The sequence below is a fragment of the Elephas maximus genome, chromosome 22 (genome assembly GCF_024166365.1).
Source record: "Elephas maximus indicus isolate mEleMax1 chromosome 22, mEleMax1 primary haplotype, whole genome shotgun sequence".
NCBI lineage: Eukaryota > Metazoa > Chordata > Mammalia > Proboscidea > Elephantidae > Elephas > Elephas maximus.
In genome coordinates this window covers 45,651,328-45,672,749 of record NC_064840.1, presented here as the reverse complement: position 1 = coordinate 45,672,749, position 21,422 = coordinate 45,651,328, and the positions used below count along the sequence as shown (strand labels likewise).

The 21,422-nt window shown below is 43.1% G+C and overlaps 1 protein-coding gene across 2 annotated transcripts in view; it reads left to right on the top strand.

The window, feature by feature from the left end:
- Positions 1–21,422, top strand: part of EPHX2 (epoxide hydrolase 2) — a 79,405-nt gene that overhangs the window by 12,171 nt on the left and 45,812 nt on the right. For both annotated transcript variants that reach the window (XM_049865693.1, XM_049865694.1), the window contains 8 exons: positions 3,695–3,779; positions 5,987–6,146; positions 7,406–7,596; positions 9,019–9,141; positions 12,665–12,739; positions 17,180–17,275; positions 17,809–17,887; positions 18,960–18,994. In XM_049865693.1, coding sequence (XP_049721650.1) covers positions 3,695–3,779; positions 5,987–6,146; positions 7,406–7,596; positions 9,019–9,141; positions 12,665–12,739; positions 17,180–17,275; positions 17,809–17,887; positions 18,960–18,994 — 844 coding nt within the window. The remainder of the gene's footprint in view (positions 1–3,694; positions 3,780–5,986; positions 6,147–7,405; positions 7,597–9,018; positions 9,142–12,664; positions 12,740–17,179; positions 17,276–17,808; positions 17,888–18,959; positions 18,995–21,422) is intronic.

Here is a 21,422-nt window from a genome sequence, read left to right as displayed (position 1 = left end):
GTACCAGCCCGCCACCGCCACCGCTCAGGGAATGGTGCCTGAGGGTTCTCCGTGATTCAGGTCCGGTAACTCTTCTCCACTTCTGAACGGCCCCTTCCTCCCCCTGCCCCTCAGTTCGTTGTCTAAGCTTGCCTTTGATGCTCAGGGCTCCCAGCTTGTGACAAATATACTTGTTTCACTTGTTTTTTCGGGTCTTTGTTGTAAAGAGGGCTCAATGGAAGCATCTGTCTATTCCGCCATCTTGGCTCCACCTCATGGTTGTAAATCTTTATGGAAGCAGACTGTCACAACTTTCTCCCTTGGAGTGGCTGGTGGGTTCGAACTGCTGATGTTTTGGTTAGCAGCCAAGAGCTTTATAATCCATTACTATTATTAGCTATTCTGATCCTCAGCCCCCATCAATCTAGCTCCTGTGTCCTTTTGATGATGTCCCCATTATCCTTTGAATTCCTTCTTCCTTTTTGGTGCAACAGGACGTTCCAGGCTCATCTTGTACTTACCTTACATCAACACTGAAATGAGCCATTTCTTCGAGGAACGCTGATTCATTTTCAGAGAGAGTGATGTTGCCAAACCAGGATCTGGGAGCACAGTGTACTCATTGCTACTGGCTTGTCTTTATTTCTAGTACCTCTCAATGGCCAGAGCTAGGAAATAGTTGTGGGTGGGGTGTGTGTGTTTGTGCGTGTGTGCATGTGTGTGTGTTAAAAAAAGTAAGTTCATATGATACCTTCAGTTCCCATCTAAAACTACAGGGTTCATTCTGGTCTTCCTCCTTTCCATGAATTTCCCTTCAATGATGGGAAACCTGGCTCTCATTATTCTCAATATGTTTACACTTTGTGCGAGTCTAGAATACACAAAAAGTAGTTTCAGGATTGCTAATCCACACCATTGTGGAAAGCAAATTTGCAAACCAGAGATTAAGGTTTCTTTACATTTCTTTTTATTTTTGAGGTAAAATTTACATGCAGTAAAATGCACAAATCCTAAATGTTCAATTCAGTGAGGTATGATAAATTACATATCTCTGGAATCTACACCTCCATGAAGACAGAGAACATTTCCATCATCCAAGAAAGGTCCCTTGTGACGCCCTCCATTCTAGTCAACCCCTCCTGCTGAGGTGACAGCCACTTTTTAAATTTTTTTTACTTCATCACTTTTTTCAGTTCTAAAATAGTATTTTCTTCTATATCTGGCTTCTTTCATAATATGTAATGTCTTTGAGATTCATCTATGCTGTGTATAGTTCATTCTTTTTTGTTACTGAATAGTATTCATTTGTATAAATGGACCATTATTGGTTTACCTGTTCTTCTGCTAATGAACATTTGGGTTGCTTCTGTTTTTGGCTCTTATGAAAACAGCTGCTCCGAAATTCTTGTACCTGCCTTTTTGTAGACATGTGTTCTTATTTCTCTTGAGGAAATCTCTCAGAGTGAAATTGATGTCCATAGGTTAGGTGTATGTTTAACTTTATAAGAAACTGCCAAACCTTTTTCCAGTATGGTTGCTCCATTTACCTTCTCACTTGGAGTGTATTAGTGTTCTGGTTGCTCCAAATCTTTACCAGAATTTGGTGTCAGTTTTTAAAAACTTTAGCCATTCTGCTGGGTGTAAAGTGATATCTCTTTGTAGTTTTTAGTTGCATTTTCCTACTGAGTAATGAGGTTGAGCACCTGTTAGCTATTCATATATCTCCTGTTATAAACTGTCAACTTAAGTCTTCTGTCCTTTTTTATTGGGCTGCTGTCTTTTTATTATTGATTTTTTTTCTTACAGATTCTTTTTTGGTTCATTTTTATAGCCGTACTTACTGAGAGTTCCCAATTTTTCACTCATTATGATCATATTTTCTTGTATGTGCTTTGCTTATTTATAATAGTGCCTTGTCTACCAATTCCCATGTCTGGGTAATCTTGAGTAGTTTCTATTGACTATTTTTTCTTTCGACAGCTTGTTTGGTAATTTTTTATTATATTCTGGGCATTTTGAATGTTAAATTGTAGAGACTGGATTCTTCTGAAGAATATTAATTTTTTTTTTAAAGCAGGCAGCTAACTTGGCTAAACTCGAACTTCAAACTTTATCTCTCTTGCTGTGATCAGCAGCTGGAACAGATTCATTCTTTCAGACTTCTAACTATTGCTTTTTGCTGGGCACCATGGAGTCTTCTGCATGTGTGCACACTTTGAGGGTTGGCTAAGGATCTGAGTGGAGTTTATATGCAGATTTTGGAACTCTCCCTTCTGTGTCTTCCTCGCTTATGGGATTTCTCCTCTTACAATGGTAGCCCCAGACTTTATCTTCTCACTTTTCATGCCAGGAAGATTGTGAATTTCTGATTGAATTCCAGCTACTCTGCACCATGTGGTCTAGAAAGTGCCCCCAGTTGCAAAACTTTATCTCCACTGCTGACCTTGAGTCCATTCCAACTCACAGCGACCCTGTAAGACAGAGGTTTCCAAGGCTCTAATCTTTATGGAAGCAGACTGCCACATCTTTCTCCTGCGGAGTGGCTTGTGCTTCAAACTACTGACCTTTTGATTAGCAACCAAGTGTTTTAACCACTGTGCCCCCAGGATCCCTTAAAACTGTATACAAACATGAATTTTACCCAGTGCTGCTCCACCCTGTTCAATTTCTGCCTCCTTTTGTTCACTGTCCAGTACCTTCACATTGTATATTTTTGTTTTGCCCAGAATTGATTATTGTTACTTACAAGAGGGTTAGTCTGATAGAAGTTACTTGCCCATATCAGAAATGAAACTCACGGTTTGGAGATATTGGTTCTCTGACTCAGAAATGGTAAATACTTCAACTAGCTTGCAATTCCAGTAGATTATAATTATTTCCCTGGAGCACTGATTATAAATCAGTGTCTGGACTCAGTGGGATAGGAGGTGGTGATAAGTATCAAGATCTGCTGGCGTGCAGAGGAGCGGCAGTGTGCATGTGTGCCATGTATGTGCCATCCTTGTATCTATCTAATGTCAGTCAGCAGGCCATGAGGGGGAGTCCCCATTAGGGGGAGGAAAAATATGAGGACAGTGGAGTGGGATCTTTAATATTCAATGTTGGGAAGTGAGAGGGTAATCAACTTTCTCTCTGTGTCTCCTACTCTTCAGGAGCATATGCAGGATTAATAAGAACTAATTTTTTTTTTTAAGGAAACTTTAAAAAATTAGAAGATGAGATTAAGAAAAATAAAAACTATATGTGCAGAATCAAAATCAGAAAAAAAAAGTCATTCCTTTTGAAGACTAGACATTAATAATAATAATAATACAAAGTCCTTTGGGGCAATGCTTTGTGCAAATGAGCTAAAGATAGCAATGACTGCATGTCTGGGCTTGATCTGCCCCGTAAGTGGTAGAGCTGGAAGCACCTCCAGTTGGAGTTTCTTCTAATAGGTGGTCTCCCATGAACCTGTTGACCTTTGAGGGTGTTTAGCATTTAGTTTATTATTTCGTGTCTCCAGCTGAATTGCTCCTTGAAGACAAAGAGCCCAATTTAAACTCATTCTCTTTCTCTCTCTCTTTTTTTTTTGCACTCCTCAGTCCATTGTAGGATGCCTGTCTAACAGCAGTTTTTCAGTGAACAGAAATAGTGTCTGTCTCCTACATGCAGCCATAATGAAGCCATCTGAATATTCATGATGTTGTTATTATTGTCTCTTTCTGTCTTCCAGAGGCTTTTTGAATGAAGTTTTCAAGAAAGGAGGCCCAGATGGTTCCAGTGCCCGCCTCATGAAAGGAAAGATGACATTTTCCCAGGTAAGAGGACACCACACAGACCCCCCTTGAGTGGGCATTCTTTGCATACACTGATTGTAAACTCTCTGAGGGTAGGGGCAGTGTCTTCTTCACCCACTTACCCCTTATAGTACTTAAGTCATAAGACTGACGTAGAAGAGGGGAGAAACAGAAAAAAGCATTTAAGACTATTATTCTTTGTTGTCTCTTTGGTCCAAGCAGAGGGAGACGTCCCAAGGACTGGGACATTTCTGAGCCCTCAAAGATCATTGCCATGGAATTAAAACAGCCAGAGTAGCTATATTAGGAGAGAGCCACTGGGTCTGTTAATTCAACAACTATATACTGGTTGGGCTTTGGAGTCAGACATCAGGGTTTGATTCATAGCCCCCATTTATGGACTATTTGACCAGATGCAAGTTACTTAACTCTTGAAGTCTCAGTTTTGCCATCTGTAAAATGGGGGTGATAATACTACCTATTCTGTAGGTTACTGTGAAGAATGGAAAGTAATTAGCACAGTGCCTGGCACGTAGTAATAAAAATTAGCTGTTATTGTTAATTACAACTGCAGTTTTTTTTTAACAAAGTATTTAATTAGAATCAAATGACTGAGCTCTCAGTACCTCTCTAAGAAAAAGGCCATTGAGAATTTACTCTGTAAGTACATATATAAAACATTCCAAATTAATTATTTTTGCATGTTTATATATTACAGCCACCCATCACAGGTCAGAGAACTTGAGACCCACCATAATAGAAAGCAGAAGCCTACTATGATGGCAAAGGTGGTGTTAATGTGGGGGTGTGATTAACTGCAAAGAAACCCAGTGCCGTCGAGTCGATTCAGACTCATAGCAACCCTATAGAACAGAGTAGAACTGCCCCACAGAGTTTCCAAGGAGCGCCTGGCAGATTCGAACTGCCGACCTTTTGGTTAGCAGCCATAGCACTTAACCACTACGCCACCAGGGTTTCCTGATTAACTGCAGTCACCTTAAAACGTGCATGCGCCTGTGTGTGCACACGCACACCTTGTGGCAGTTGGTGACTGAAAACTGTAATGATATTGTTAGGAATAAGCATTCGTCATGATTTAGTTGATAAAACATCAGCAGTGATTTTTTTTTGGAAGGTAAGGAGGAAGTGTTACATACTTTCAGGGGAATTTAGGGATTATAGAGTGAGTCTAGTAATTGCTATGAGAACTCGCATCCATTCAGACTCTTTTAGTGGCTTCTAGTTTTTTTTTTTTTTTAATAGTCTGTGTAGCTTCTAGGAAACTCGCATGGCTAGAGGAAGAGGCCTGAAAAAACAAATTATATCCTGATACACATGATTTGTCTTTAAGAAAGTCATATCTTGGGAATTAATGTCATCTTTTTTTTTTTTTACCTTTTTATTTATGTATACTGTATAAACAGAAGAGTACACAAAAGCGTACAGCCTGATGAATTTTCACAAACTGAGTACTGTATTTTTTCTGCAAATAACACGCCCATGTAAATAACGCAGTCACACATGTAACGTGAAGATAGCTCACTCACGAAAATAGCAAGGTTGGGGGTTGCGTGGCTGGAAAAAAACATATAATGTGAACGTTATTTGTGTAAAAATATGGTATACCTGTGTCACCAGCACCCAGATCAAGAAATAAAAACATTAGAGCATTGTAGACGCCCCTCTCTGCCCCTTCTAGCCACTACCCCTGCAAGAGTAACTGCCATCCCAATGGCTTCTAACCGTGTGTGTCAGTTTTGCCTGATTTTTGTACTTCATAGAAACAGAATCTGCAGATGAACTCTCGTATATCTGACATCTTTTTTTCAATGTTACATTTATGATATTTGTTCATGTTATTGCATATAGTATTTGTTGCATAGTATTTTATCATGTAAATATGCCATAGTCTATTCATTCATTCTGCTATTGATGAATGTGTGGGTAGTTTCCAGTTTGGGACTGTTCCAAAGACTGCTGCTGTGATAGTGTATAAATATATACCTCAACCTATCTATTCTGCTACTAGTGGGCAGTTTGGGACTCTTGTGAATTGTGCTGCTGTGAACATTTTTGTACACGCCTTTTGGTGAACATAGTTGATATTTCCATTGGGCGTGTGTCAGCGGCATTGTTGGGCAATGCATATGTTCAGATTTAATCAATATTGTAAAACTTTTCTAAGTGGTTGTACTAATATACAGCTCCCTATCAATTCACTTTTACAGTGGGTGCCTCTCATGGAAGAAGATTGCAGGAAACATTCTGAGGCCTCTGGAATCTGCCTCCCAGAGAATTTCTCTATAAATCAAATATTTGGGAAGGCGATTTCAGCAAGAAAGATCAACCGCCCTATCTTTCAGGCAGCTCTCACTCTCAGAAAGAAGGGTAAGGTTCAAATATCAGTCACTCTGACCCGACTACATTGGAATCCTTGGTGTGGGGGGTGGAGTTTAGGTCAATATACAGGTAAATGTGTTCTGAGATCCCAGATCTTCTCTGACTTGATGGAAAGCCATTCTTAAAACCTGACTCCAGGGTAAGTTTTATCAAATGACAAAAAAGAAAAACCAGCATTATCAAAATAGCTGTAAAAATGAAGGAATTGTATTTAATAAAGGAATTTAAACCAGTGACTGCCTTGTCAGCAGAATTTCTCCTGATGACCAGATGGGACTAGTAATGACCTGAAAGAAACTCTTGTCCCAACCTCTTGTCACAGTGATGAAAAAACAAGGCCGTTTAAGCAACTATAATATTTTCAGGCCTCTGGGGGTCAGAGTGGGTGAGCTATGAGCTGGCTGACACAGGTTCAAATGATGCCAAAGGTCTAGGACATGAGATCATATTTGTCCAATAGGCAGCTGTTTGGTGTCAGTGTCCGGCTTGTCCTTTTACGCACATTAAAACCATTCTACCCTCTCCCCAGTAGACTTGCCCAGGTTGTGGCTAAACCATCCACTTCCCTAATTTCTCACTCATATTAGTATCACTGTAGACTCACCTGTGTCTTGTTTCAGGCATTGCCTGGTTCTTGCCCTCACTTGTTAAGCAGATAAAGCCAGGAGATTCTCTGTTTTCATTTCTCTAGTTTTGGCAGGGGGAAGCAGGCCGCGAAACCACTGCAGGTGTTTGAAATATAGCAGAGCAGACTTTGCCATAATATGGCACAGTGGCAGGAGCACTGAAGTGGAAGTCTGCAGGCCCGGGCCCGAGGCCTGGTTCTGCTTCACACTCACTGTGTGACTCTGGGCAGGCCATGACTTGTCTCAGTTTCTGTTTCCTCATCTGCAGATCTGGGATAGTGAGATACGCCCTGCCTACCCAAAAGGTGGTGCGGATCAGATGAGCTGATGAATGTCAAAATGCTTTGATGCTCAATTGTAAGGGATTAAGGGACCATAGTGTTTTAATCTGGGCTTCTGAAAGCCTTTAATGTGTACACTTAGGTCATTTTCAGGTCTCGTGTCAGGAGATGCATATAGGCCAAGATGATTCTTTTTCAGTTTGTCACTTGAGAAGCTGGATACCAGGAGATCGATGTAAGTGAGCAAGACCCCACCTGGCTCCATTTTAGGGGCTGCCTGTGGGGCATTTTGAGCTTCTCAGAGCAAGGTTCTACGATTCACTGGTGACTTCTCATTCAGGATTTACAACCTGCATCCTCACCAATAACTGGCTGGTTGATAGTGCCCAGAGAGGCAGCCTGGCCCAGCTGATGAGTGAACTGAGGCTGCACTTCGATTTCCTGATAGAGTCATGTCATGCTGGAATGGCCAAGCCTGAGCCTCAGATTTACAAGTTGGTACTGGACACCTTGCAGGCCAACCCCAATGAGGTAAGTAGAAGTTGCCTTTAGGTCAGTAAGAATGTACCAGAGATATTGAAGCCAAAGAGAATTTGAGGGGGTGGGGTAAGGTAAAGTGCCTAGCAGGACATTTCTATGTCCAGTGGAAGGTTCTGCTTCATCCAGACTAGGACTTCTTCCAAAGGACTATCACACATCCTTTTAGTCCAGGAAGCCTTACCATCTGGCCCGTTTCTGTGGCTCTTACAGAATCTTGGTTAAAACAGGCATCGTAGAAAGCTGCTAGTCCAGCTGTCTCTGTTTACTTAGGAAGAAGCGGGACCTTGGGAGACTTTGCCAAGGCTACAGAGTAGTCCTGATCACCCCACCAAAGAATGAGGAGTGATAGAATTCAGAACTGCAGCAGTCTCCTACCAGTCAGCACTACAGCCCTAGATCCTGCCTTTCATACCGTCTCCAGACTACTTAATCTAACACACTGTTTTTGTCTTGTTCCTCTAATTTTCGAAAAGGCGATTGGACCAAGTTTAAATTCCTTTCCCTGACATTTCTGACGCTTTCTTGCTGACTCCACCTCTCCCACAGGCTGTTAGGTCAAACCCTGAGAACTCCAGTCATTGGCACTCCTTGTCACGGCAGTCCGTTTCTCCTCTTGGACTTCGCTTCTGCCCTTCTCAACGCTTGCGATATGCTTTCTGTCAATGCTTTGAATTTAAGGAGGTTCTTAAATATAACAGTCTTTTTATTTCCAGAGTTTGGATTAGATGAGCAGTTCATAATTCTAGGCCTGCCCTTTTCCAAGATTTTAAATAAATTCACCCATGCTTTCTTCTGCTAATTTCAGGATCTTTACTTACTTTTAAATCTTTGATTTGTCTGGAATCTATTTTGGGATAAGATGTGAAATGAGGATCCATTTCCTCCCCCCCCAAACAGTTAACTGGTCAGACCCACATCGTTCTTCCTCACTGTTTGGGCTTGACACCTTTATTATAAGCTAAATTCTCATTTGTATTTGGGTCTGTTTGTTTTGTAGTACCAAACTATTCAACCTTTTATAGCTTCATGATTTGTTTTCTTATCTGCCCTCATTACTGTTCTCTTCCAGACATTTTTTTTTTTTGCCTATTCATAACATGTAGATTTTTCCAGGTGAATTTCAGTGTTATCTGGACACGTTTATATTGTCTTTTGATCTTGCTGTTTCAGGATTTAGGCTGAAATAAATAAGTGTATGTGGGGACATGTTTATTTATCTGTGTGTTTATATATATACACTTATGTAGTAAAATATTTTTAATTTTAAAAATGAATAATTATGCTGAAGGAAAATCATTTGTAATTTCATCATCCTAAAATAACTACTGTTAGCATTTTAATGGTTATTTTCCCTCGTGCACGCATTTGTCTTTTATAGAGGTAATACTAGTATACATGCTATTTTGGGCTCAGGTTGTTTTCTTAGATGACACTGAGGCTAATCTGAAGCCAGTCCGTGATTTGGGCATGACCACCATCCTTGTCCAAGACACCGATGCAGCCCTGAGAGAACTGGAAAAAGTAACCGGCATGCAGGTAATTTTAAGTCTGAGCTGACCTGAATTTCCAGTAACTCATATGTAGTTTATGTACATAAGAGGCAAGATAGGTGAGAGGATAACTCAGTGTATGTGAAGGTCATTGGTCGTGGTTCCAAGGGCACCTCTCAGATGGACTGCCATCACCCATCACACTCATCATGGCATCAGCATGGTGTCTTGGGACACTGAAGGCAATTTCTTTCCCTTCACCCAGCTCACAAGGAACAGAAGCTCTGAGAGCAAGGACGTATATAGTCTTAGTACCAGAATCCAGGAACCAAGACAAGGATGGTGGCTTTCAAAGCCATCTCAACCTTATTATTTTTTTCTTTTTAGCTAACCTCAGCACAACAAATTCTAACCACTCTGCATGTATTAGCTCAGTTATTCCTGATAATAACCGTATGAAGTCAGAATGAGCACTGTCTCCCAATTGTTGTTGCTGCTGTTGGGTGCCTTTGAGTCAATTCTGACTCATAATGACCCCATGGGATAGAGTAGAACTGCGCCATAGGGTTTTCTTGGCTGTAATCTTTACAGAAGTAAATCACCAGGTCTTTCTCAAGTGGAGCCACTGGGGGGGTTTGAACTGCCAACCTTTCAGTTAGTAGCTGAACGCTTAACCATTGCTCCACCAGGGCTCCTTCCAACCTTATTTTTTAAAGTAACTATTGAGAATTTCTGAAAAAAAATCAGCCATTGAAAACACTATGGAGCAGAGTTCTACTCTGACATACCTGGGGTCGCCATGAGTTGGAATCGACTTGATGGCAACTGGTGGTCTGTTGAGAATTTACCTGATAGACCTACATCAGTGCGGCAAAGCATACGTCCACCCTGGCCTGGACTGGCCTGTCACTCAAGCAGTGAGCATTTTTGTTCCGCTGTGGTCACTCCCTCGGGGGGTCCAGAAGGGAGCTTCTGCAGTAAATGTTGCAAGTGTCACACACAAGGATGGAAAGCCCTTAACAGTGGCCTAGGGAGCTGCCAGAGGATGAGCTGCTCCACCAGAGCTGAGACACCTCATTCTTTTGAGTCTGTCTAAGATCAGTGTGATGTTAGTCGAGTCTAGGAGGGACTGAGTTGCACAAGCCTTTTCAGTAGAGCAGCGCCCTGGCAAATGTCAGCACGTGGGGGAGGAGGGAGGGAGGCGCCACATACTCCGTCAGGCTTGCACAGTGCCCAAGACTTCCCAGCCGTTTCTCAAAGGGGACAATTTACTTTGCTTCTTTACTGAATAAGATGTACATGTAGTGACTTCACGATCTCAAAGCATCTTGCCCAGACTTGTCCTCTGAAAGTCTAGAAGCCTCACGCAGCAGAGAGGAAGGTGCAGTGGCCTCGGAATCAGAGCATCCATGGCCTTGTCTGGTCTCTCGCACACACTACTTTGTCACCTTGTCACATCTGAGCCACAGGTAGCTTATCTCTAGAATTGGGGTAGGTCTTTATACCTGGCCTGTAAAATAGGGAAAGAAAACCGTGTCCCACCTCTCTTCTCAGGAGTATGGGGAAGATAAAAGGAAAAACGGGAACCACTCCTTTTTAAACAGGGAAAAGCTTTACTCTTGCCTCACAGGAGGCTGTGGAACTCGGTCGTGAACAGTCTGTAAACTGTAGGAACAAACAGAATCATTCAGGTAGAATACCACCACCTTCCCCACCCCTGGAAGCTGTAGGACATCCCTTGGTTTGTGGCCTAGGAAGCTAGAGGCATCTCTGGGGGAGGACCCTAAGGTCAGATTAAAAAAAAGGACTCATTGCCACCCCATCCCCACCATGCTGAGTCCCTCCTGCCAGACCCTGGGTCCTCTCTTGACTCACCTTCTGATCCCCTTCTTTGATCCCAGCACGCTCTCTGATGTTTAAAAGGGAGGTAAAATTTATAGTTTACCTCATTTTAAAAATCACTGGGTAAGTAAGGAGAGCCGTTTCTTTCTTAGGTCGCACCTTCAGGACTAAAGACAAGAAATTTAACAGTAGGATTCACTAACATGTCCAACAACAGGTTTTGGTTGTAACACAGTGTTCACCTATCTGTATCTGGCATCCTGTCCTTGGTTATTTTTGCCTCAGGGAAACTGACACCAATAAGTTACAGAGCCATCCTTAAGAACTCGTTGTGCAGGAATGTTCCTGTCTACTTAGATGTTGTGTAAACAGCGTGTCATGGATTGAATTGTGTCCCCAAAATGTTTATCTGCTTGGCTAGGCCATGATTGTGTGGTTGTCCTCCATTTTGTGTTGCGATGTAATTGTTCTATGTGTTATAAATCCTAATATCTGCCTGTGGTTAATGAGGCAAGATTAGGTTATGTTAAAGAGGATCAGGGTGGGATGTAACACCCTTACTCAAGTCACAACCCTGATCTGGTGTAAGAAGAATTTCCCTGGGGTGTGGCCTGCTTCACCTTTTATCTTATAAGAGTTAAAAGGAGAAAGAAGCAAGCAGAGAGAGAGGGACCTCATTATCATCAAGAAAGAAAAGCCAGGAGCAGAGCGCATTCTTTGGACCTCAGGTCCCTGTGCTGAGAACCTCCTAGACCCAGGGGAATATTGATTGCAAGCACATGGAGATTTCTAAGGAATGCCAGGCCGACAGATATTGAAAGGAGACAAAGACCTTCCTATTAAACTGTGAGCCGACAGAGAGAGAAAGCCTTCACCTGGGGCTGGCGCCCTGAGTTCAGACTTCTAGCTTCCTAAATTCTGTGAGAATACATTTCTGCTTATTAAAGCCATCCACTTGTGGTATTTCTGTTATAGCAGCACTAGATGACTAAGACAGAGGGGTTAGTCTAAACCCTCTGTGTCTCCAGGGCATAGAACTGGGACCTGCAGGTGGAAGGCACAGGGAGTTAGATTTGGGCTGACTGGAAGGAGAAGCCTTTCAACAGAGCCATGCCATAATGGAATGGCTGCCTCGTGAGCTTTCCATTCCTGGCAGTGTCCAGTATGAGCTTGGGTGACCATGTGAGGAACTCCTATAGAAAGGAATTGTATTAGTTAAAGTGCAGAAATCTTAGTGGTTCAAAACAAGTGCTATTTAATTTTTGCTTTTATCATGTTCCATTGGTGGTGACCTGGGAGCTTTGCTTCACGCAGTCATTCAGATACCCAGGTTGATGGAGGACCCACTGTCTTCCACGTATGGTTTCCAAGGTCATGCCAGACACCAGCTGGAAGATGGGGGAAAGAGAATGTAGAGAAGCTTGCGGGAGGCTTTACTGGCCAGGCTCATTATTCTTCTGTCTGCGTTCCATTGGCCAGTACTCAGTCACATGATTCCACCAAACTGAAAGGAGAGCTGGGAAATGTAGTCTAGCTATGTGCCCAAGAACAAGGGGAAATGGATTGGTGACCAACTAGTCAGTCACCAGTGGGACTTGGGAGTCCCAAAGATGGTCTCTGAGGTCTCTTCTAGTGCCAGAGTTCTCAAGTTTTGTAAACTCACCATGAGAACTCTTCATAGAACGAAGCTGCAGCCATCTCTCTCACTGTACCTTTTGTATTTTCAGCTTCTCAGCACCACAACCCCTCTACCAACCGCATGCAAGCCAAGTGACATGAGCCATGGGTATGTGCCAATAAAGGTAAGCACTGTCTTTCAATCAACTTAGTACTCACTGAACAGGTCACCTAACGTGACCACCCCACCACTCTTCCCAGCAGAGACATTTCTCAAATATTAAGGTCAGTTGAACATTCCCACTTAAAGGGAAAACAGCATTTCCCAAACAAGTGTCATTCCTCAGAAATTGGCAGAAGACATGGACCTGGCCTTAGATTTTGTAAAGCGTTATGACCGATATGGTCAAGCCCCCACAGAACAAGAGACCATATGGGGTTTTGAGTGACATGGGGTGCTAATGCATGTGAGTGTCTGGTCTGTGTTTGGGGAGAACATTTTTTTCATTGAATAGGTATTTATTGAACACTTGCTTTGTGATACACACAGGTCAGGTACTAGGGATACAGTGATAAGCAAGGCATACCTCTCCTCAAGGGCCCCACAGTGAGGATAAAGAGTGGAAAAAGTAATTAAAATGCAGAGTAGTCAGTGCTAAGACAGGGCCACGTGCAGAGGGGGCCGTGACTCCTGACCTGGCCAGGGAGGTCTAACCCAGCCTGCTCATACAGAGCATGAGCTTTAGAACTTCTTCACTGGTTCACATTGGGCTCTCTCCTCATTTGTCATTGGACCTATTTAAATGGAAGTGACTTAAAGCTGTGGGTCACCTCTAAGTAAAACATGGCAGCATAGTCATGTGGTAAAGAGGACAAGCTTTGGAGTCAGATATACCTAGTTTGAATCCTACCTTTGCCAATTACTGATTTCATGACCTGGGGTAAGGTTCTTACGCACTCTGAGCCTCACTGTACACACCTTAGAATGAGATGACAGTAATGCCTTCCTCATAAGGTTCTTGTGAAGATTAAAAGAAATACTGTATATGAACCACAAGGCACAGTACCTGACACCACCCAATGGCTCAAAAAATGGTAGCTAATGAAGAGGAGGAAAAGAGCCCTGGTGGCTCATATGATTAAGCACTTGGCTGCTAACCAAAAGGTTGGCAGTTCGAATCTACCCAGTGGCTCAGTGGGTGAAGGACCTGGTGATCTGCCCTTCCAACTGTTACACCCGGGGAAACCCTGTGGTGCAGTTCACATAGGGTTGCTCTGAGTCAGAAGTTGACTCGATGGCACCTAACAACAATGAAGAGGAGGGGGGGTGACCTCAGGTGTGCGTGCTGGCTGTGGACACTCATGGGCGGAGCTGCTGCCCTGGAGATGATTGTTATTAGATGCCCTGACTCATGGTGACCCCATGCACAACGGAACAAAATGGTGTCTGGTCCTGCGCCATCCCGTAATGGGTTGCTGGTCAGACTTTTGTGATCCATGGAATTTCCATTGGCTGAGTTTCCGAGGCAGACCGCTGCTAGGCCTTTCTTCCTAGTCTGTCTTAGGCTGGAAGCCCACTGAAACCTCTTCAGCGTCACAGCAACACACAAGCCTCCACTGACAGACAGGTGGTGGCTGCACGTGAAGTTTATCGGCTGGAAATCGAACTCGGGTCTCCTGCGTGACAGGTGATAATTCTGTCACTGAACCACACTGCCCCCGTCCTTGGAGGATAACCCCACAGATACGTATTGAGTACTTACTATTTGCTAGGAACAGCAAGAAATACTGAATTAAATGTAGTATCTTCTCTGACTCAGGAATTTCATAGTCTAGTGACCAGAGAAACACATTCATAACCAAGGTGTAACTGCTGTAACAAACTGCCCCAGAATTTCAGTGGCTTAACACAAACTTTGTTTCTTGCTTATACATCCCAGAATGAGGCTGTAATTGACAGCAGTGCCCAGAGTGCTCGGAATGGGCTCTGTGAGGGGAGAGGCAGCAACCACAAAGGTTCACAACATGAAGTGAGCATCAAAGGATGAGTAGGATTTTTGATAGTAAGAAAGGACTTTCTGGTAGTGAAAGCTGTTGGCCAATATCACTACAATCCTTCCTGTAATCCTGGGTATTTGTGAAGGGAGTGAACTCTTAATAAGAAGGTACATTTAGATCTCTGGTAATCTCTGGTAGTGATGGGAAGTGAGGGTGCTTTGCTTGGAGCTGGGGTCTGGAATGTAACTAACCTGGGGTCTTAACACTATGGACGGGGTTCATTCTCGTAATACTGTTCATGCTTGAGTATCCAGCCAGTTTCAAAATATTTTCATTTGACCTTGATCAGAGCTGCTTTACTACCCCATCTCACTGTTATTAGTTGCCATTGAGTTGGTTCTGACTCGTGGTGACATTATATGTAACAGAATGAAATGTTGCCCAGCCCTGTGTCATCTTCATGATCATTGGCATGTTTGAGTCCATTGTTGCCGCTGTTGTGTCAGGCTGTCTCATGGGGGTTTCCCTTGTTTTGGCTGACCCTCTGTTTTACCAAACATGGTATCCTTTTCTAGCGATTGTCTTTTCCTGATAACATGTCCAAAGTAAGTGAGCTAAGGTCTCACCATTCTTCTGAGAAGAAACAGCTACAAACATCCATGCTTCACCCTTTCTAACCACACCCCAAATTTAACAGCTGAGGCAGTGAACTCATGGGGATCCCCAACTGAGCCCAGGGTTTCAGGGTGCTGTTGCATTGCCCTCCAGATGCTTTGCCAGCACACTGAATCCTCATGTAAACCAAACTGGGTTGTTAATAGATCTTTCCTGTTTGCTGACTTTATGGTAATTTTATTAAAATAGAGTTTATAGGAGGAGAAAGTACATATATTTGCCGAGCTTCTCAGTTGAGTGAAATTTGAAGTATCAAGAGCGAGCCTTTTAATTAGGATCTATGTTAAGCCTAATTAGAATCATTTGATTGGGCATAAACACTACAACAATTTTTAATACAAGGAGTGTAAAATTTAAAAAGAACTTTGCCAAGTGCTAAAGGGAAGACTCTGGGACATAGTTCAAAAAACAGATTGTAATCTGTAAAATGGTTTGTGCAATTTTAGCCTGGTGTTTTCTTGAGCAAAATAACTTGTGAATCTTGAAAGAAAATTCCAGTTTGAAACACCAGCTTGTAATAGTTTTACCCATTGAACCTGTTGCCTTCGAGTCAATTTACGACTCCTAGTGACCCTATAGGACAGAGTAGAACTGCCCCATAGGGTTTCTAAGGCTGCAATCTTTAGGGGAGCAGACTGCCGCATTTTTCTGCTGTTGAGTGGCTGGTGAGTTCATACCACTGACCTGTGGGCCTGCAGCCAAGAACTTAGCCACTGTGCCATGAGGGCTCCTTGTAATAGTTTTAGATACAGCCAAATAGAATTGTTGCAAATGAATTTCTATAATATGACTCCTATTATGGTCAATTTATTTCCATTACAAAGTTGGTAATATATACTTTCCTAGGAAGAAGAGGGTGCTTTCATTATATAGAAGGAGCCCCGGTGGTGCAGTGGTTAACTGAAAGGTCGACAGTTCGAACCCACCAGCTTCTCTGTGGGAGAAAGATGTGTCAGTCTGCTCTCGTAAAGATTAAAAAAAAAAAAAAAGCCTTGGAAATCCTAGTTCTACTCTGTCCTGTAGGGTTGCTATGAGTCAGAATTGACTGAACAGCAATGAGTTTTGATTATCTGTTGCTTTAGTTTGTTTGCTTAGACCCCACTGTACTAGTTGGGGTAGACTAACTACTGTAACAAGCAACCCCAAACTCTTCAGTGGTCTAACACAAAGTTTGCTTCTCGCTTGCACTATAGTCCAATGCAAGTCAGAGTGGGCTCTCTCCACAGTCTCCTCCTCTGTACAGGCTTGAGTATCCTTCCTCAAGGTCCAACCCATTCAGCTGGAAAAGAGAGGGAGAGTCAAGCGTGGGAGGTTTGTGTGGGCCCTGGAGCATAGCACACCTTTCTTCTGCTCACATTCCACTGGCTGGAACTGAGTCACATGGCCATACCAGGGGCCTAGGAAGTGTCACCATGTGCCAGGAAGAAGAGCAGAATGCGGACATCAGTGAGCTCTGGCAGTCTGCCACATCTGTCCAGCCCCTGGAAGGACTAGAACTGTAGCAAAGCTTGGAAAAAATTACACATTTAAGAGGCTAAACAGCTTTTAATGAAATAATCACAGTATTCAACACATTAATATGGCACAAAATCAGCCTCCAGTCAAAAATATTGAAAACAGATATGTTAAACAGCACCAGAAACTGACGGTATAATGGCCTTTTAGAGAGGAAGGCAAAGTTTTTTCATCTTTTTGTTTTCCACAGTATCATAATTTGTTCAGGCTTCTAGTTTTCCAAAGAAAGCCACCTGTTTTGTTGCACGGTTTTGGGTAGTTTTCTCTTCTTGGACATCTTCATATAACACTGGGCTCTTTAGCTTGGAAAGCTAGGCTGTGCAAGATTGAGCAACCGACTAGAATGCTGGCTTATAGTGACCTACAGAAGAGAGCGGGTACCTGGTCCACCAGCTGGAGGCTGATCATCAATGTCCACTCCACTCTCTCCTACACAGCCGGGGGTCCGTCTGCACTTTGTAGAGCTGGGCACCGGGCCTGTGGTGTGCCTCTGCCATGGTTTTCCTGAGAGCTGGTTCTCCTGGAGGTACCAGGTGAGGGAGACTGAGGGAAGGTGCACCTCAGTCAGGGGAAGGTGAGGGGAAAGCCTAGATGGCCTGGGCCAGCCTGTAATGTCCATTAGAAATGTAAGAAGCCGAAACCTTTCAGTGGAGCTTTGCCTCCAGAGCAGGTCCATGATGCCTGAGACCATGATCACTCCAGACCTCAGGGGAGTGTTGGTCCATAAGTCACCTTTGCAGGTTAGGAAAAGCAACCTTTTTCAAGACAGTCTATGCCACCTGCTGGGAAATCTTTATAATAATATACAGATCTACAAGGTCTGTGCCAGGAAAGGTGCCCTCTTAGATGTGGCATTGTATGCAGTGCACAAACCTCACTGCCATCATACATGGTGCCCTATCCAGACAGTCTCATTCCAGCCCCACGATGAGGATACCAGGTCATGCCATGCGGCAATTTGGACTGAGCCATTAATGGAGCAGCGGGGTAGAGGGTAGCCGAGAGGGTGTGTCAGCAAGGGACTGACCAGACACTCCAGTCTGTGCCTGAACTGTTTGTTTTCTAGATCCCTGCTTTAGCGCAGGCGGGCTACCGGGTACTTGCTGTGGACATGAAAGGATATGGAGAGTCCTCTGCTCCTCACGGTGGGTGGATTCTCTTGTCATTCTGTATGGGTCATGCCTTCTGTCTGACCTCCCCACTTACTCTGTGCTGCCCCTGGTCCCAGGTCAGAGCAGGTGGCAGTTCAAGGCCTCCAGATAGAAGGGCTTGACTTTACCCCCTCTGCTCGAGTGTCTTGTATCTCTGCACATTTGGCCCCAGATGTCCCTGATTTCCACACAATGAGTAGTCAGCCCGTAGCCCCAAGGGAGCCCCCTGCTGGACAGTGAGGGTGTAGGCCAGATTCTCAACGCAGTGTCTTTGGATCCCAGAGGTCCCTAGGTGGCTGAGATGATTTACACTTTTTTTTATTAACCTAAAGGTTGACAGTTCGAACCCAACCAGCAGCACTGAAGGAAGGCCTGGCAATCTGCTTCTATAAAGATTACAGCCAAGAAAACCCTATGGAGCAGTTCTACTCTGTAACACATGGGGTTGTCATGAGTTGGAATTGACTCCGTGGCAGTCGGTTTGGTGTTTGGATGGATCCCGGGGGAGTCTATCCAAGGATGGGCTTCAGAGGATTTCTAAACCCCTGAACCATGTGTGGATTTGTAAGCGTTTTCCTGTGGAAGAGAATCCGTTGTTTTTATCAGTTTCAGAGGGGTTCTCAGCCAAAATACGTTAAGAACCATGAGTATGGAGGCAGGAATGTGACACAGCCTGGCGAGCAGCAGGACCCCTGACCTCTACAGGTCTCTGTGATGCAGGGAACAGCTGAGCCATCTGCTGCCCCCTCTCCCCCTTCTAAGGTATTTTCCCCATTTTTACATCAAAATGTCTGGCTGTGTTGAGTATGAAGTCAGCTGACGTGGACTGGATCTCACATGGACCAATTACATATCTTGCGCAGTGGTTCCCTAAATGTGACGACTCAGTGGCTGTTTCCTGCCTCCTGAATGATTCAGAAGCATGTTTCACAAAAGGAAAACCTTCAGTTCAAGCATTAGAAAGTCATCTAATAGTTGAATTGTTTTTGTTTTTACAAAAAAGTCCTTTTAGTTTGTTGATATATTTTCTGTTATGTGAATTAAACATATTTATTTTTAATTACAGAAATAGAAGAATATTCCTTGGAAGTGTTATGTAAGGTAAAAAGTATCTTCAGGTAACTCTGTAACATCTTTTCAGTCTTGGTGTTTTCATTGATACAAGCCAGAAGCTGGGTGTCCATTTAAACCCTAGGGAAACAGCATTTCATAGCACTTGGATATACATTCTTACTGAAAGTTGAGTTGATATTTTAAAATGATAACCAGAAGTTATGAGGCATTTGCTGTATGTCAGGTACTGCTCTCAGCATTTTACAGACCAGGAAGCTGAGCCCTAGGGAGGTAAAGTAGTTGCAGCTAGTGAGTGGTAGAGTTAGGTCTGGCCCTGCAGTCCAGCACCCACATCCTTGCTTCAGCTACTCCACTTAATGACCTCTCCATCCTGTGAATTCTAAGCACATTATTTTTGTAAAGAGGTTGTTTGCCAGACCTGCGGGGTTAGTTTATAAGGATTATAGCCAAGAAAACCCTATGGAGGGCTTTCAGTGGATTGCTGACTGTGACAGAACTCTCATTTTAAAATGGGTGTAAGCTCTATCAGGGAAAAGAGACCTTCATCTCACAGCTTGTGAGAGGACAAGGTCAAGGTGAGGAGAGACTGACGCAAATCTCCATTCAGCTCTAACACAAAAGCAAAGGGCGGAGAGACTAAGGACAAGAAACAGCCTCCTGGTTGACCAGAAAACTGGCAATGCCTCCGATTACAAGAGGATTATAAAAGGCCTCCCTCTCAGAGCCACAGCCCTGTGTGGAGGCCCCTCCTATGGGTGCCTTTGCTGGGTGTCATCTCCCCACCCACATGTGGGGAAAGCTCAGTTTCAGGTAGGATTGTTCCTTCTTGGTTTTCGTGACGTTGGCCCTTCTGCTCTGTCGCTCCTGGTTTCTCTTGTGTCACCCTCAAAGTTCAAGATCTCCCCAGTGACCTTATGTGGGGGTTTCTCTTTATTCCACTCCTGTCCAGTAACCTGGACTTCCCCTTATTTCTATCAAAATATGTTTTCAAGATGAATAAATCTCATCATCTGAGCCTGCTATTCTCTAAAGAAAACCCTTTTTACCAAAAACAAATGAGGTAAAATGTGGTGCTCCTATCCTTCTGCTCCATCTAGTATATCCACTCCTAGGTATTTGCCCAGGTGAGTTGAAAGCATATGGTCACACAAAAACCTGTACCTGGATATTCAAAACAGCATTGTTTATAATGGCCAAAAAGTAGAAATAATTCAAATGGCCATCAGTTGATGACTGGATAAACAACATGTGCCATAGCCGTACCATGAATTATTATTTGGCAGTAAAAAGGAATGAAGTACTGATACATGCCAGATGGGTGAACCTTATGCTAAGTAAAAGCACATACTCTGTGATTCCATTTATATTAAATACCCAGAATGGGCATATCCACAGAAAGTAGATTAATGGTTGCCAGGTTGTGGATGAAGAAAGGAATGGGGAATAGCTGCTAATGGGTATAGAGTTTCTTTTTAGGGTAAGGAAAATATTCTTATATTAGATAACAGTGATTCATTTTTGTGAATACACTAAAAACCACTGAATCCTATTTATTAAAAGGGTGAATTTTATGGAATGTGGATTATATCTCAAAAAACTGTTACTAAAAATTAGTGTAATATTTTAATGTAAAACTATATTAATAATAGCTCATTATCTTTAAATGCAGAAAGCTGAATTAAGATCCATAATATTACTTGCCCTCAACTGCTCATACTTTTTTCTTAATTGTATTACCCAAATTTATTGAAAACCCTCATTTCTCAAGCATAGCTCCCCAAGTTTTTGTGCTGCTTCAGCGAACAGCTGTTACTTGTTTTAGAATAGGTACCTTTAAGAAACTGTACCAGCACGTGTCTGTCAGTTTGTCATACAGTGGCGGTCTGCATGTTGCTGTGATACTGGAAGCTTTGCCATTGATATTTCAAATACCAGCAGGGGCATGCTTGGTGGACAGGTTTCAGTGGAGCTTCCAGACTAAGGCAGACTAGGAAGGACTTGTCAGTCTACTTCTGAGAAAATTGGCCAAGGAAGACCTTATAAATAGCAGTGAAACCTTGTCTCATATAGTGCTGGAAGATGAACCCATCAGATTGGAAAGCACTCAAAATACAACTGGCGAAGAGCTGCCTCATCAAAGTAGAGTTGACCTTAATGACTTGGATGGAGTCAGGCTTTTCGGACCTTCATTTGCTGATGTGGCACGACTCAAAATGAGAAGAAGCAGCTGCAAACAGCCATTAATAATTGGAACATGGAGTATGTGAAGTATGAATCCACGAAAATTGGAAGTTGTCAAAAATGAAATGGAACACATAAAGTTTGATATCCTAGGCAGGCATTAGTGAGCTGAAATGGGCTGGTGGTGGCCATTTTGTATAGGAAAATCGTATGGTCTACTATGCCAGGAGATGACAAATTGAAGAGAAATGGTGTTGCATTCATCATCAAAAAG